Genomic DNA, 15448 nt, shown 5'->3' with positions numbered 1-15448 from the left:
CCCCAGCACCCACCCTCGGGAAGCGACCCGTCCTGTGACCTCTCACAACGTTTCATCTTCCTTGTAGCTCATCTCCCTTCTGGCCCGATGGTCCTCAGACTCCCCTGGGCTGCGTATTTGCTATTATCTAATTGGGCTCTTAGCTAACCCTGCATCCCTGCCTCACCAGGGAAGAGGCACAGAGAAGGAACTCTCACGTCTGGCCCGAGGTCGGACGGTCCACTCGCCATCCTGAGTCCCAGTTGCTAACTTCCAGGCAAGGGCTCCTTCCACCCCCGGCAGCCCCACCCAGGAGGCGAGGCCTCTGCGAGGTGGCCGCGGCGTGCGGTCAGGAGCGATGCCCAGCCCTCGCAGTGCTGGCCCAGGGGCGGCTCCTTCGAGCCCGAGAGGCGTGGACATGGAAACATGCGTGAGCAGTGAGCGGCAGACCGTGAGGACCGGCATCTCAGGACAAGGGGATGCTGCTACAAGACGGGGCAGAGAAGAGGTCAAATTCCGTCCTTCAGACAAGAAGCCGTCAGCATAGGTCATTGTTGGGATCAACAAGCCCTCTTAGAAATTTGGCAAAGGTGATGTTTGCAAGCGGGCAGAGGCATGAGGGTGTCTGTTAGACACCTTCTCATGAGAGGACGCATGACTGCCTGGGACTTCGCTTTACTGAGATGTCGGCCACGCCGACGACAACTACCGTCTCCGTGAATGCTGGTCTCCTTTCCCCCTCTTTCTCCGACACCCTTTATCCCCCCTGCCCTTCTTTTGTACAACAGAAAGCAGGTTACATGAGGGGGCCGCGGGCGGCAGAGCCTCTGGGACTGAGTGCAGGGGCGGCCGCCGGGCTCCCGGCTCCCGTGGGAACGCCTCCTGACCCCTCCGCCTCGGGAACTCAAAATAAACCACCAAGTCCTGTCTTCCTCAGCGCGAGGACCATTTCCCACTGGTCACTGTCCGCCCTCCAAATTGAATTACCAAAACCCAGAAGCGCTGCCAACAATATCTGGGATGAGACAGGGAATTGAAGGTCAAAGGACAAATGCCTCTGCCCCATCTGTCTTGTCTCCTCGCTCTCTCCTTCATCACCCCCATAGCCCCCCTGACTGATGGGGTGAGAGACAGGCCATAGCACCGTGGGAAACAGCGCCATGTCCATGGGAACCCCTGCATGGGGAGTGGCTGTGTTTGAAAAAACAATAATACTCAGTTTTGTTTTTCCCCCATTTTCAGTAGCAGCACAGGGGGCATAGGACACGGAGGTCGGCTGTGCTGGGCTCCTCGCTCCCTGCGGGGCTCTCAGGGATGCACATGTCTTCTCTGCGTTCAGAGTCACTGACGGGATCCGTCACCCAGATCTGCGTTCTGTTCTATTCTATATATTTATCCATACATTCCATAAACGTGCATCAAACACTACCCACGGGTAAGACCCCGGGGTGGGGATAGTAGGACCGATGTACATGAGAGTCAGGCCTAGGGCACATCTGTACCCTGTCGACTGTGCCACCTGCTCTTCTACACTCTAATCACACTCTCCTTTAGCCTCCTCACACACACACACCACACACACACACCATACACACCACACACACACCACACACACACACACCACACACACACCACACCACACACACACACACACACCACACACACCCCACACACACACCACACACCCCATACACACCACACACACACCCCCCACACACTCCACACACACCACACTCCACACACACCACACACACACACACCACACACACCCCACACCCCACACACACACACACACACCATACACACCACACACACACCACACACACACACACACACCATACACACCACACACACACACCACACACCACACACACACACACACACCATACACACCACACACACACCACACCACACACACCATACACACACCACACACCCCATACACACCACACACACACCACACACACACTCCACACACACCACACACACCACACACACACACACCACACACACTACACATCCATACACCACACATACATACACCACACACATACACCACACACATACATACATACACACCACATGCACACACACCACACATGCACACACCACACATGCACACATGCATACACACACCACACACACCACACATGAGAGGAAAACCATACGTCACCATTTTGCATAGGAAATGGAAGCTTAGAATTGAAGTCACTCAACTGGTCAGTAAGAGCTGGGATATAACCTGAGCGTGTGGACTCCTGTGCTACCCTCCCTCCTCCCTCCTCCCTCCTCCCTCCTCCCTCCTCCCTCCTCCCTCCTCCCTCCTCCCTCCTCCCTCCTCCCTCCTCCCTCCCTTCCCTTCCTTCCTTCCTTCCTTCCTTCCTTCCTTCCTTCCTTCCTTCCCTCCTTCTTTGTTTTCTGTTCGTCTTGCCCAACTAAAATATAAACTCCACTAGAGGACCCTGTCTTTTGTCTCATGGGATTGCAAACCTGTAATAGTGTGTGGCACCTGACAAGTATTTCATAAACATATTTTTATTTGTTGAGTAAATAAGCGAGCAAAAGGAGACGCTACTCAGGCTGAAGGGAGAGGTGAGGAGATACCAAGAGTTGGGAGGTTATATCAGAGCAACGTGCCTTCCGTGGACACAGTGGATACACCTGCCATTGTCGACTTATTTCCCAGCATCTTATAGTTTGACGTGGCCGTTAGGAAATCAATCACCACTATGAGCAAAAGCCTAAAACACCACCAGGTTATGATTAATTGTTCGGACACGCCGCTATCATTCCTAGAGTTATGTCATAGGACATTAATAATAATGATACCATATACACTTTTTTGCATTTTCTTCATCTCAGTTCTCTTTCCTGGGTATTCATTATGTTTGTGGGAGCCTAGAACGGTCCTTGTACTCCGGTGGGAGCAGCTTTGTGGGGTTTCCTCTGAGGCAGACAGCCCGGGGCAGGTCCGCTCTCCAGCTCCCTCCCCACTGATTCAGTCCTCCATCTGGTCCAATCCAGCCCAACCGCCCCGCAGCCCGGGCGCGGGTGGACCGGATGGAATCAGGTGGTCCCTGGCGGGCCCTGGCAGGCAGGAACCTCTTCTGGGAATGGTTACAGAGTCCACGTCCTGAGCTTCCCAGCTCCCCTCCTCGTCTTCCTGCCTGCCTGCCCCCCATGTGGCTGGGTCAGGGGACACCTGCGCCTCAGAGCTACTTGCTTAAGTCCTGACGAGCCTGGTCTCAGGGTTGGGGACTGTGTGGACCCTCCGGCCTCTTCCCAGCAGAGCCGTCCTGCTGGGGGAGGCACCAAGGCAGATGCCCCGTGGGAGCCCACTTGTCTGTTGGAAATGCTGCCCCAGCCTGTCCCATTAGAGACACCTCGTCCTTGACGGCACCCCCAATGTCTCATGCCCCACCCCAGGATGCAGCTTTTCTATAACCTGGCAATTCGATCCATTCATTTATTGATTCATCAGTTTTCAGAGCCAGACTTTGTAGAGCTTCTTCATGCCAGGCCCAGGGCTGTGTCCAGAAGGGTGCAAAGAACCCACATGGACTGTGCTCCCGGGGATGGGACCTTCTCCTGCGAGAGATGGGCAGTGAGCCCTGAGTGCCGGGCGGGAGGGTGGAGGAGCGCAGGGGCTGGGACAGTGGGGCTGCTGTCCCGCGGCAGGGTCATCCCAGAGTGTGTGCCCGAGCCCTGGACTCCGGCCCTTGTTCTGTATCAGCAGGTCTCCCGTCCGCTCGCATCAATGACAGGGAGCAGCCAGCGTGCACTTCGCATGTGCGCCCGCTTCTGGCTGCTCCCAGCTCTCCGAGGCGAGGGGCGTCTTCGAACCCTTGACAGGCCTTTATGAATAGTTGAGCAGTGTTGCTTGACTGTAACAATGTTTCTAACAGCTCAGCCATGTCTCTGCTTTTAGCGATCTGGACTCTCCCACGCGTGCACTCGGTCTGCCGTGAGCAGGAAGGAGTGAGGCGGCCAGAACTTTCTGAAATTTGATTACAGCCCAGGCACATGCGGGGCGCGGACTTAAAGCTGCACAGCCTGCAATTACCCGCGCCCTGGGCCGTGCGAACCCCCTCCTGTGGGTCACCAGGGAGAGCAGCATCGTCCTCTGACCTCTGACCGTTTAGTAAAAGCCCACCCAGGCGTTTGCAGTTGATTTTACTTCAAAACCAGCTTTCCCTGGTGAACAGAGGGAGCGGCTGAGACGAGAGGGGACGGAACCGCCTGCCGCTCACAAGCATCGATGTCGCGTGGAAAGCGCCAGGCAGCGTCCGACCTGCCCACCAGCTAACGGGAAACTCCTGGGGAGGCTCTGCACGGAGGGAGTGGTTTGAACGTCCCCTCTGTCAGACCCACCGAGGTCACGTTCGAGGGGAAACCCCGTGGTCGGTGTGAGCTGCTGTTGGTCTGACCTTCCCTGGTGGTGCCTCCCTGCGTTGTCGGGGGGGGGGGGGGGCGGGGGGGGGGCGAGGAATGAAATCCTTCCAGAAGCTCTAGAGCAGCAAAGAAAGACAGTGACACTTAATCCTTGTTTAAAAAAAGCAAAATATTTCACGTGCTTCAGCGTCTGTCGGCCTTGAAGTTTTCCTGTTGTGTGTGACGCAATAATAACTCTCACTCTGTGTCCTCGCAAACTCCTAGTGGACGTCCCACGCACATGCTCCCCTTAAGGCCGACCTTGAACCTGGAGGTGACCCTGAGACCGCCTTCCTCCGTGCCCAGCCCCGGGCAGGCTGTGGGGCCTGTGCTGGGGGCACGGGGCTCTGGCTTCTGTCAGTGAAGCTCCAGGTGCCAGTGGGTGTACAGGTCACCCCTAAACCCACCTGAGCAGTGACAGGAGAAATGCTCTACGCGCGGCTCATTCTGCGTGGGAAGGTTTGGGGCCGTCTTGTCACCTAATCGCCACGTACAGACACTGTTTTGAGGGGACATGGCGCCCAAAAGTGACCCCGGAAATCCTGGGCAGGTGGAGTCGGTGCTACAGAGCAAGCCCGCGGTTCAGAGTCTCCCCAGCTGCCCTTCCCAGCGGGAGGCACACATATCCCTCTGCCTCTCACAAAAGCCATCAGCTCAGAGAGAGAGAGAGAGAGAGAGAGAGAGAGAGAGAGAGAGAGAGAACAGAGGGGAAAAGCAAAATGAAACCCTGAAGGACCAGCCCCCCGAGCCCAAGCCCACAGGACGTGTTCAGTAGCAGATCATTGTTTAAACGTTGGAGAGTGAACTCGGTCAAGGCTGGAAGTGAAGGCAGGTGCCCCCCTGCCGGGGAGCGGGGGAGGGAGTTCCCCCAGAGGCGGGCGCTGTGGCCGGCCGCTCTGCACGCTGGCCCGCGGTGTGTGGCACAGATGTTGCCTATCTTAGACACGTATATAACGTGGCGAGTCTCCTCTCCAGAGGGGCCATGTGGGGAGTGGTGGGTGACGTCCTTGGTGACTGGGGGGCTTTTTCGGTTGCTTTAACTGGGTGTTGACGGCACACGTGGCTGAGTTTTGTCAGGAGCTCGGGCTGCAGCTGGAGCGACTGAGGAGGCTGCAGTGTGGGGTGGCTCCCAGACCCGGTGCCCCCCATGGGGACTCTGTGAGGACGGCCCTTTCCTCAGTCCCGGCGGCGAGGAGAGAAGAACGCTCACCGGCTAATGCAAGCCGCACGCAGAGCCTGGAATCAAAGGGGCCCGTGGTCTGCCTTCAGCCCCTCGGCTTGGCGGCTGCGGTGTGGGCCCCTCGGCTCGGCCACGAGCAGGTCCTGGGCCGTACAGACCAGGAAGAGCCGAAAGGGCCGACGGGGTGGAGGCGACGGGCTCCAAGTCATAGTTTGGAATCATGTTTACACCCTAAAGGCAGCGATGGTACGCTTCAGTGTCACGGAGTTTTGTAAATTACAGTGTGTTATCTTTCTCTCCTAAACACCCATCATCGCTAACCTTATGCATTTTATTCACTTACACGGCCGCCCTGCCACCTCCGCGTGAACGGGCGAGGGAGTGTTTATATGGCTAAGCCTCTCCGGCCACAGCGTGGTCCATCCGGCCCTTTAAGACTTTGGTTATGGTGGCCTCGACCGGGAGATTAATGGTAGCACGTTGTGAGCAACAGACGCGAGATATTTTTAGTTCACTTTGGCAAATATTTTTGTATGTTGACTCTGTTACCAAGCACTGCTCTACGCAGAGGAATTAAAAGGTATTAAGACTCAGTTTCCCCCTTTAGCTTGGAGAACAGACACATACATCAGTCACCACCCCGCAATACGACAAACTCCATCCCTCAGGCAGCGGGGCGCCCAGCGGCAGGGCCGGGCATGGGCTCCGCCGGCACCCACGCTGGTCTCGGGGCCCACGCTCAAGATTTGCTGGGTGCCTTTTTGAGTTCAGACTCGTGATGAAACAACAGACAACTTAGCAGGTCAGTTTGGAAACTGGGCCTGCACACGGTTGGAGCCGAGCCCAGAACCCCGACCACACGACTCACCCACGCGTGGGCATGGAAGGGGCAGGACGCGCTGAGGGCTGCCCGGCGGCCGCGGGGGCTGCTCGGTGGGGGCTCACTGTGCAGAGGACACGGCGACGGCCCTTGGGGAACATGGCGGGCGCTGGGAAACCAGCCCGGTAAACAGTCCCCATGGCGGACAGGCGCCCGGCCGAGCGGCCGTGTGCGTCGGCAGGACAGCTGAAGAACACGTCCGCACTGACTCATCTTACAGAGGAAGGAACAGAGCTCAGGCCGCGAAACGTGATTATCTTTTCAAAAGTTCCGCGTCTAATTAATGGCAGGGCCCGGCGGAGACCCCTCAGCGCCAGGGGGCAGTGCGCCCGAGGCAGACGGCGCGGCCTCCTCCACCCCTCACGCCGGCCTCGGAGTGAGCTATTTAAAGTCTCATTCAGTTTCTTCACCTGGAAACAGGAGTCGTGCTACAGTGTCCGCCATGTGCAGCCTGAGGGACGCACACAAACAAGATCAAGGGGAGATAGCGCAGAAGAGGGCAGGGGGAGCTCCAGCGTCAGCCGTGGACCCTGGGTCCCAGTGTCTGCACAGTGTCCCTCCCGCCACAGCAGTGGGGGGGCGGGGGGGAGCAGCGGGCTTTGCTCACTGTGTTTCCGACACAGAAGGCAGCGCCCCTGTCAGGTCCGGGGCCGTTCTCAGCCTCTGTCTCTCCCCTCAGGGCCAAGGAGATTAAGATCAAGTTGGGGACGCTCCTGCAGAAGCCAGACCCGGCTGCCGACCTGGTCATTCCCTACAACGAGAAGCCGGAGAAGCCCGCCAAGACCCAGAAGTGAGTCCTGGGTGTGGGTCCCCGCGCGTCCGCAGGGCGGCTGCGTGCTCCCTGTCCTCACCCAGCCCCTCACTCGCTGGCGCTGGGGCACAGAGCTGCCTGCGATGCGCCTCTCTGGGCTCCTGAGCCGGGAGTGAGTGTGCATGTGGCAGGATGGTTATACACAAAGGACCTTGCTGGGAGCCAGGCCCAGCCCTATAGACAGCAGGTGCCACCCCTCGCCACCCGCTCTCCGGCCTCCAGGGGCAGGTGACACTCTGTGACCCAGTTCGTGCTGGGCCCGGGCGCCCATCTGGTGCCGCCCTCCCAGGGAGACACCGGGGCTGCCCTGAGGAAGAGGCTGCGACCAGGCAGACAACTGAAGCCTCTTAGTTTCTTCTCCGAGACAGTGCCCGGCCCAGTGAAGGGGCAGACAGGGCCTGGCCCAGCGGAGGGGCAGACAGTGCCCGGCCCAGTGCAGGGGCAGACAGTGCCAGGCCCAGCGGAGGGGCAGACAGTGCCAGGCCCAGTGCAGGGGCAGACAGTGCCCAGCCCAGCGGAGGGGCAGACAGTGCCCAGCCCAGCGGAGGGGCAGACAGTGCCCAGCCCAGTGCAGGGGCAGACAGTGCCCAGCCCAGCGGAGGGGCAGACAGTGCCCAGCCCAGTGAAGGGGCAGACAGTGCCCGGCCCAGCGGAGGGGCAGACAGTGCCCAGCCCAGTGAAGGGGCAGACAGTGCCCGGCCCAGCGGAGGGGCAGACAGTGCCCAGCCCAGTGAAGGGGCAGACAGTGCCCGGCCCAGCGGAGGGGCAGACAGTGCCCAGCCCAGCGGAGGGGCAGACAGTGCCCAGCCCAGTGAAGGGGCAGACAGTGCCCGGCCCAGCGGAGGGGCAGACAGTGCCCAGCCCAGTGAAGGGGCAGACAGTGCCCGGCCCAGCGGAGGGGCAGACAGTGCCCAGCCCAGTGAAGGGGCAGACAGTGCCCGGCCCAGTGCAGGGGCAGACAGTGCCCGGCCCAGCGGAGGGGCAGACAGTGCCCGGCCCAGTGCAGGGGCAGACAGTGCCCGGCCCAGTGCAGGGGCAGACAGTGCCCGGCCCAGCGGAGGGGCAGACAGTGCCCGGCCCAGCGGAGGGGCAGACAGTGCCCAGCCCAGTGCAGGGGCAGACAGTGCCCGGCCCAGCGGAGGGGCAGACAGTGCCCGGCCCAGCGGAGGGGCAGACAGTGCCCAGCCCAGCGGAGGGGCAGACAGTGCCCAGCCCAGTGCAGGGGCAGACAGTGCCAGGCCCAGCGGAGGGGCACAGACTGCTCCTTGCTGGAGGATGTGCACTCATCCAGGTCTTTCCATGTCCTGCACAGCGCTCAGTCTCTCCCCGCCCGAACCCAGTATCCCCGCCTGGGCTTCTGCCGGCGGCCCCCACCCCCACCCCCACCACACACACACACACACACACACACACACACACACACACGGTGTAGGTCTAAAGACTCAGGCATCTTGTCAGGGACGCCGGCTCCCCGGCACTGGCTCCTCAATAGCTCAGCAGGGCAGCATTCACACGCTGGCCTTGCAGCCGCAGCCTGTCCTGCCGGGACACCCAGCGCCTGCCCTCTGAGCGCCCGGAGGGGCCGTGCAGGAGGTCAGCCCGGAGGAGGCAGGCCAGATGGACTCGAAGCCCATCTCTCCTCTGCCCGCACACCGGAGGCACCGCAGCCGCGTGTAAAAATACAGGACTCCCTTTTAGCCGCCCTTTCTTTTTAACGTCATCAACTGTATCCATTGGCCCAGCTTTTCTTTGTTCAAATGACCTTGGACTGAACAGGCTGGCCTGGTGGGAGCCGACAGGTCCTCCTTTTTCATCGTTCTCCCTCGCCTGCGTGGCCTCTCCCTCCTCCTGTTCTCGTCACTTCCCAGCTCCCCAGCCTCAGAGGGGCAGTTTCCCGCGTTTAGGAAGGGGCGCCAGTCCCGTGAGCAGGCACCTCGTTCCGCAGCAGCAGCTGGTCAGAGTCCGGTTTGTTTGTTGTTGTTAATCCTCCTCCGAGGATATTTTTCCATTGATTTTTAGAGAGAGTGGAAGAGAGAGGGAGGGACAGAGAGAAACATCGATGCCAGAGAGACACATCGACTGGTTGCCTCCTGCACGCGCCTGGCCAGGGCCTGGGCCAAGGAGAAGCCTGCAACTGAGGCACCTGCCCTTGATCGGAATCGAACCCGGACCCTTTGGTCCTCAGGCCGACGCTCTATCCACTGAGGCACACCGGCTGGGGCCAGAGAGTCTGTTTTGAAGCGAGCGAGGTGGTGCTCACTGGCCTCTGGAATTCGTTTTACAATGAACCCCGGACCACAGTCCGCCTCAATGCTCTGCCCTAACGCCCGCAGCCATGGGTCCATTCGGTGCCCAGGGCCCGGGCAGAGCAGCTTTGGGAGAAAACCTGAGCTGCTGCGGGACCGTTCTCCTGTCCTCCCCGTCTTCCTGAGGAGTTGGAATTGCTTTGGAAAATCTGTCCTGTCCCCGGAGACCGTTCCCACTGAGCTCGCGGCCCGGCCCAGCCGCCCCCTCCTAGGGGGCGCATTCCCAGCCAACGGGACAGGACTGCACCGTGTCCTCCCGCGGCCTCTGCCCCCACTTTAACATTCCTCTGAATTGTTTTTCACTCATGTTCTTCTCCCAGAGCAGAAATAAACCTCAGAGGGTAAAATAAACCTGATGGTATTTTTAACCCCCTCATCCGCTAAAAAAGCAACCTTTTTTAAACAAGCATTTTCTACTTTTTGGATATATCTTTATTCTTCTCATTGGGAAAAAGAATATTGAATCATGGAAAAAAATAGAAAAAAGTTGCCTTTGTCCCGACCCCCAAGCCAGCTCCCCTGCCAGGTTCAGACTGGCTAATCGCTCTGTCCCCCTGGACCCTCCCACTGGGACAGGTGCCCGTCCACTCTGAACAATGCCCTCCCACCCCCTGCCCTCTGCCCTCGGCACCAGCCCCCGTCCCCCGCCCTCTACACCCCCTCTCCGCCCCCTGCCCTCCCGCCCCTCTGCCCTCAGCCCTCGGCCCAGGCCCCCCGCCCTCGGTGCCGGCCTTTTCTCTCTTTCTGTTGGGCACCTCTGGGCCTGGAAGGTCGCTGTCCTAGCCTCCCCTCTGACTCCTCCTCGTCAGGTTTAAAGTCGCCCACTGCTCCCCCTGCCCCCCAGCATTTGACTCTGCCCACTGTCGGCCGCCTGAGCACCAGCTCCCTCACTGGCCCCCCGGACCCCGTGTCTCTTCCCCCGAGGCTCCACTCCCCCCCCCCCCCCCCGTCTCCTGGAGCATCCCTCAGTGTCGGCCACGGTCCTCACCGTGAACAGCCCGCAAATGAACAGCCACATCGATGCAGTTTGCAGGCACTCGTGTCTCTCCTCGTGGCTTATAGCACCCACCGTATGTCACTGTTCCTGCCGCTTAGGTTACACTCTCCAGGCTCCTTCTCTCCCTGCCGGGTCACCCATTTTTAACTCCGTTTCTCTGGCTGTTGTTTTCCCGCTTAGTAACTCCAGACTGAGCCCACGCACAGGGGGCGCCCGGCCTGTGGACAGGTCTGGAGTGTGTCCGTCCGCACGCTGTGCCGGCCAGATCGACGTCAGCAGTGGCCGGTGCTTTCACCTGCTCCCCGTCCTCGGTGCCGGTCGCTGCCGGCCCTGGGGGGCTCGGTCACTGTTCACGGACGAGAGACTAGTCCTGCGCAGCCCGCTCTGCGGGGCCCTGTGAGAGCAGAGTGAGCACTGACACGTGCCAGGGAGTGAGCCGAGGCCCTTTCCCTGCCGAGGGCGGGAGCCTGTGGGGACACTGCCAGACGGGCTTAGGCGGGTGAGAGGCTGTGGATGTGGAACACCGAGAGGAGCCCTGGTGCCCAGAGAGGGGGAAGGCCTGGTGGGGCGCCCCTCGTCAGGGCAGAGCTGCAGGGTCGTTCTCGGCTAAAACGCTTCCTGTCGAAGTTCTGGGTTACTGTGGCTCTCCTCGCCCAGACTCCCTGTGGGCAAACGGAACCCTTGTTCATTTATGTCCTAGTGGCCGGGGGCAGGCTAGTGCTGCAGGCACCCCGGGGTGGGGGGCTCTCAGGATGGGCAGCGCGCACCTGTCCCAGCGCGCACCTACCCGCAGCAAGCACCTGCCCCAGCGCGCACCTGGCTGTTAGACCCACAGGACAGTGTGGCCTTCGCCGGCCGCTTGGCTCTCACGCCTGTTTCTTTCCCTGGGAAGCTCCCCCGCCCACACCCGCAGGAGGCGCACTCCAGGCCGCACTCAGCCACAGCCTTGCGGACCAGCGCCCTCGGAGGTCATCAGAGCTGCATCCATGTTGTTTCCGAAGAAGTCAGCTTTAACGAGGCCGCAGATTCTGAGAATCGGGCAGGACGAGCCTGTTCCCCCCGCGCTCATCGCAGCCTGGGCTGCGGGCCGCGGGCATGAGTCTTGTGTGGCTGCATCCCCAGATCAGTTTGCACTAATCCAGCCCCTGAGTGGGCTGTGCACGTGTCCTTTCCAAGAATTTAATCACATGGACAAGGACAGGGGCGGTGATGTCGCTTCACATAATCAGGGAGGACCCGGTGTGAGGCAGGCCTGTCTCTTTCATCCAGTGGTTTCGTGTCCTGCTGTATCTACCCACGGTCCACGGAGGCTCGGTGGGCTTCTAGAACATGCAACACCTCGCCCACCGTGGAGGGAGGGAAGGTGTGGAAGCCTGGTCAGAAATGTCAGTGTGAATCAAGCAGAACAGGACAGGCTCTCAGGGGGTGCGGGGGGAGGCGGAGAGGGGGCACAGAGAGCCAGGAGGGTTCAGGCCACTAAGAACCAGGTCCTTTTCTGGGTAGAAAAAAATGAGGCAGAAAAATAAAGGGATACACTGGCAAGCCCGCTTCCCACCCCGTCCCCTCCTGCACTCCAGCACCCAGGGCGGGAAGGGGGTCGCTTGCAGAATTAAATTCCCAAAATGAGCACTGCATTTTTGATCTATGATGCCTAAGATTCTTGCCAGGAAAAAAGAAGAAACCCCTAATGGTATTTCACCAGAATTGCTACTCTCAGTAGTAAAAACTTAAAACTCTATGAAAAGTCACAGAATTGTGACTCCAAATCTGTACATGTTCTGCCGGTAGGCAGCGAGATGCGAACAAGTTATTCTAGCACTTTAGCTCAGGCAGCAAAGCGAGTGGTAGCATCCCCTCATCAACCTCACTGCCAGTCTGAACAATTAAAGCCCTAAGATGCTGTGTTTAAAACCAGAAGCAGGAGTTTTCCTGGACTGTCTGAGCTATAGGTACACAAGAGCTAAGGAAACTCCTATTTAGGAAAAACGCCTTTAACTGGCTTCACTATGCTCAGGAAGGCCTGGTTAGTCTGCCTTGATGCGATGTGAGGATGAGGAAGTCACGTTGTAACCTGAGCCTTAGAGCAGGTGAGTCCAGGAGGCCCCAGCCAGGAGGCCCCAGCCAGCCCAGCCTGACCGTGACCACCCGCGGGGAAGTCAGGCACTGGCTGGTCTCCTGGGAGCCCGCCAGGAGGGCTGTGCCGCTCCTGCTCTTGGGGGAACCACACTGCCCCTCAGAAGAGGGGCCCTTGCTCAGGCACTAGCCTGTCCTCACTGGGCAGGGAAAACGCACCCAGATTTTTAAAGTGTGGACTTGCCACAGAGACGTCCCATCGTCCAGAGGCCCGAGGAGGTGGCGGCGGCCCTGCTGTGGCGGCCGTGCCCTTCGCGGGCCGAGCCAGGTGGCTGGCGGGCACTGTGAGACGAGAACATGGGCGCATCCCTGCGTGGACCCAGGCTTTCATTGTTACGTTTAGGAAAAAACACTTCCGTGAATGTACACGAACACCCCACAGCTCCATGGTGAATAGACTCCACGTCTAAGAAGGGACAGACCTGACCAAATTGTCCAAAAAGAGGTGAACGTGTACAGACAGACGCTGAGGGCAGCCCCTCAGCAAACGCAGTGTGGGCAGGAGAACAGCTCCGGCTCCCTGGGCTGTGGACAGGCCTGGCTGCTGGAGTCTGTGCCCACTAACGGCGTCGCCTCATTCTGTCTCCCTGACCCAGGCCGTCGCTGGAGGAGGCCCTGCAGTGGCGCGACTCCCTGGACAAGCTCCTGCAGAGCAGCTGTAAGTCCCCACTGGGTCTGACAGAGCCGCGAGGGCCGGAGGCGGGGACGCCTTCCAAGGCCGCGTCCTTTCCCCCTGACTTTGTCGTTTCTTAAAATTTCCAAAGCGACCTCAGCAAGGGAGGGTGCCGAGGGGTGTGGTGAGGACAGGAGGGTGAGTGTCCCGAGAGCCAGCTTACGCTCATGTCATGTCCGCCGCCCTGTGTGCCCGTGTCCTGGCCGTGTGCCCTTAGTATGTTCATCAGGAAGGGAGGCCCTGTCCTTGCAGCTGAGCCTTGTGGTGGGCAATAAGGGCTGAGCGCAGGGTCAGCCCGTAGGCGTGGGGCCCGGGCGCTGCTCATGCTCTGTGACCCTCTGACCGGGGCTGTGACGGCCCAGCCCGGCTTCCCCGCTGGCAGTGTGCCTATCAGAGCTTCATTCCAGGCATGACTGAGGTGTCAGCGAGAACTGCTGCCCAGGCAATGCCAGCGCACGTGGGCACACTTCCCCTGACCCATATCCCGCGCATTCCCAAGGCTGACGGGATCGAGTGCCATTTCCAATGTTCAAGACTCTCCACGGTGCTCTGGCTGGTCTGCCATCACACTGCCTGCCCCGTCGGCCGGCTTTCCCGGCTTCCCACGGGCGAGCCCTTTGCAGGCACTGCTTTGCATCACACCTTTCCTGCGGGAACCTCCCTCTCCTGTCAAAGTGCATCTCGGGGCCTGCCCTTCCCGCCCTCTGAGCTTCCAGACACACTTGTCCGCACATTGTCTGTGCCCCTTCACGCTGGCCACTCAGCTCAACATGTGCTACTCTGTATTCCGTTTAGAGTCGTTCCCCTCCTCCTATAGATTACAAACTGCTGGGCAGCCTGGCCTTGGCCTTCTGACCCCCATTATTTTACAACAGGAAGTGCACAGTATGCGGAAAATAAATATTTGTTGAATAGTTCACGCTAGACATTATTCTACCTAAGATATCTAACCCATATTTCCGCATCTTCACCGCAAGAATGGAATGTGACATTTTGTTTGATGCTTTGCGAAAACAAGGATTTACAAACCTTTTCACGGGATCTTCATGACTAATGGGCAGAGTATGTAACAAATAATGTGTGTTCAACTGTATACGGACATTTTATCTTGTTTGGGTGGGAAAGTTTCTGCTTACCAGCTCAACATCTCAAGGCAAAACACCAACTCTTCCAATCTGGAACTTTCTCAATCATTGTTGATTCTTTTTACGGTTTGTGCTGAACAGAGTGTCCTGCCCTGACCTATAAAGTGCCCAATAAATGTTTAGTGACTTAATGGGTGACAATGAATTCTGTTGCTTCTGGAGCCCAAAATTCCATGAGGTCAACGAAGAGGAAAACATTCATGTTTATCAGCCGACTTCCTCACTGTCTTCGGCAGGGGCTCTGGGTCGGCAGCCAGCTGGCAGGCGGCAGTGTGAAGCACTGTGAGCTAGGTGCCCGGGGCCGGGCGTTTATTGCTAGTGTCCAGAAACCTGAGAATTAGCAGAACTATTTCCATGTTGTCAAAACCACTGAGGAGAAGGGTGTTATTTATGCGCACGGTCCGTTTCAGCCATGCAGGTGCTGAGGGCGGTAAGCTTGTGGTTTAGGCTTTGGGGGATGAAGCTACTGGGATGAGAAGATGGGGAAGGTGAGTGCGGCAGTTAGTGATAACTCCTCAGCATCCGCTGAGGGACTGAAGTCTTTCAGTTTGCAAACCGGTGTGAGCTTAAGGCCAGAGATTCTGCAGTGATAGTTTCTGCGTCTCAGAGGGGAAGAGATATGTGCATGTGTGTGTGGCCCACTCATTAGGGCGGCTCTGGGATTGTCGCCGACGTCACAGCCCAGGTTCCCAGGGGAGGACCAGGCGGGTCTGGGCTTCCTCGGCAGTGATGCCTGACCAGGTGTGCCAGGAGGTGTCCGGAGGCTGTGCAGATGGTCAGGAATGTGGGGAGGGCACTCTACTGGCGTGTGGAGTGGGCAGGGGGCTGGGATGGGCAAAGAAGAGACGTGTGTTGCTTGCAGAATAGAGACATGTGGTCTGGAGTCTGTTAAAGTCAGACCCACTAGGACTTC

At 58.9% G+C, this 15448-nt stretch overlaps 1 protein-coding gene across 1 annotated transcript in view; it reads left to right on the top strand.

Moving 5' to 3' along the window:
- RGS5 (regulator of G protein signaling 5) overlaps positions 1-15448 on the top strand; it is a 36619-nt gene that overhangs the window by 12450 nt on the left and 8721 nt on the right. The window contains exons 2-3 of the mRNA XM_059675134.1: positions 7150-7260; positions 13314-13375. Of these exons, the coding sequence (XP_059531117.1) occupies positions 7150-7260; positions 13314-13375 (173 nt within the window). The remainder of the gene's footprint in view (positions 1-7149; positions 7261-13313; positions 13376-15448) is intronic.

Source organism: Myotis daubentonii, chromosome 18 (assembly GCF_963259705.1).
Source record: "Myotis daubentonii chromosome 18, mMyoDau2.1, whole genome shotgun sequence".
Lineage (NCBI taxonomy): Eukaryota > Metazoa > Chordata > Mammalia > Chiroptera > Vespertilionidae > Myotis > Myotis daubentonii.
This window is presented reverse-complemented; position numbering and strand designations above follow the sequence as displayed.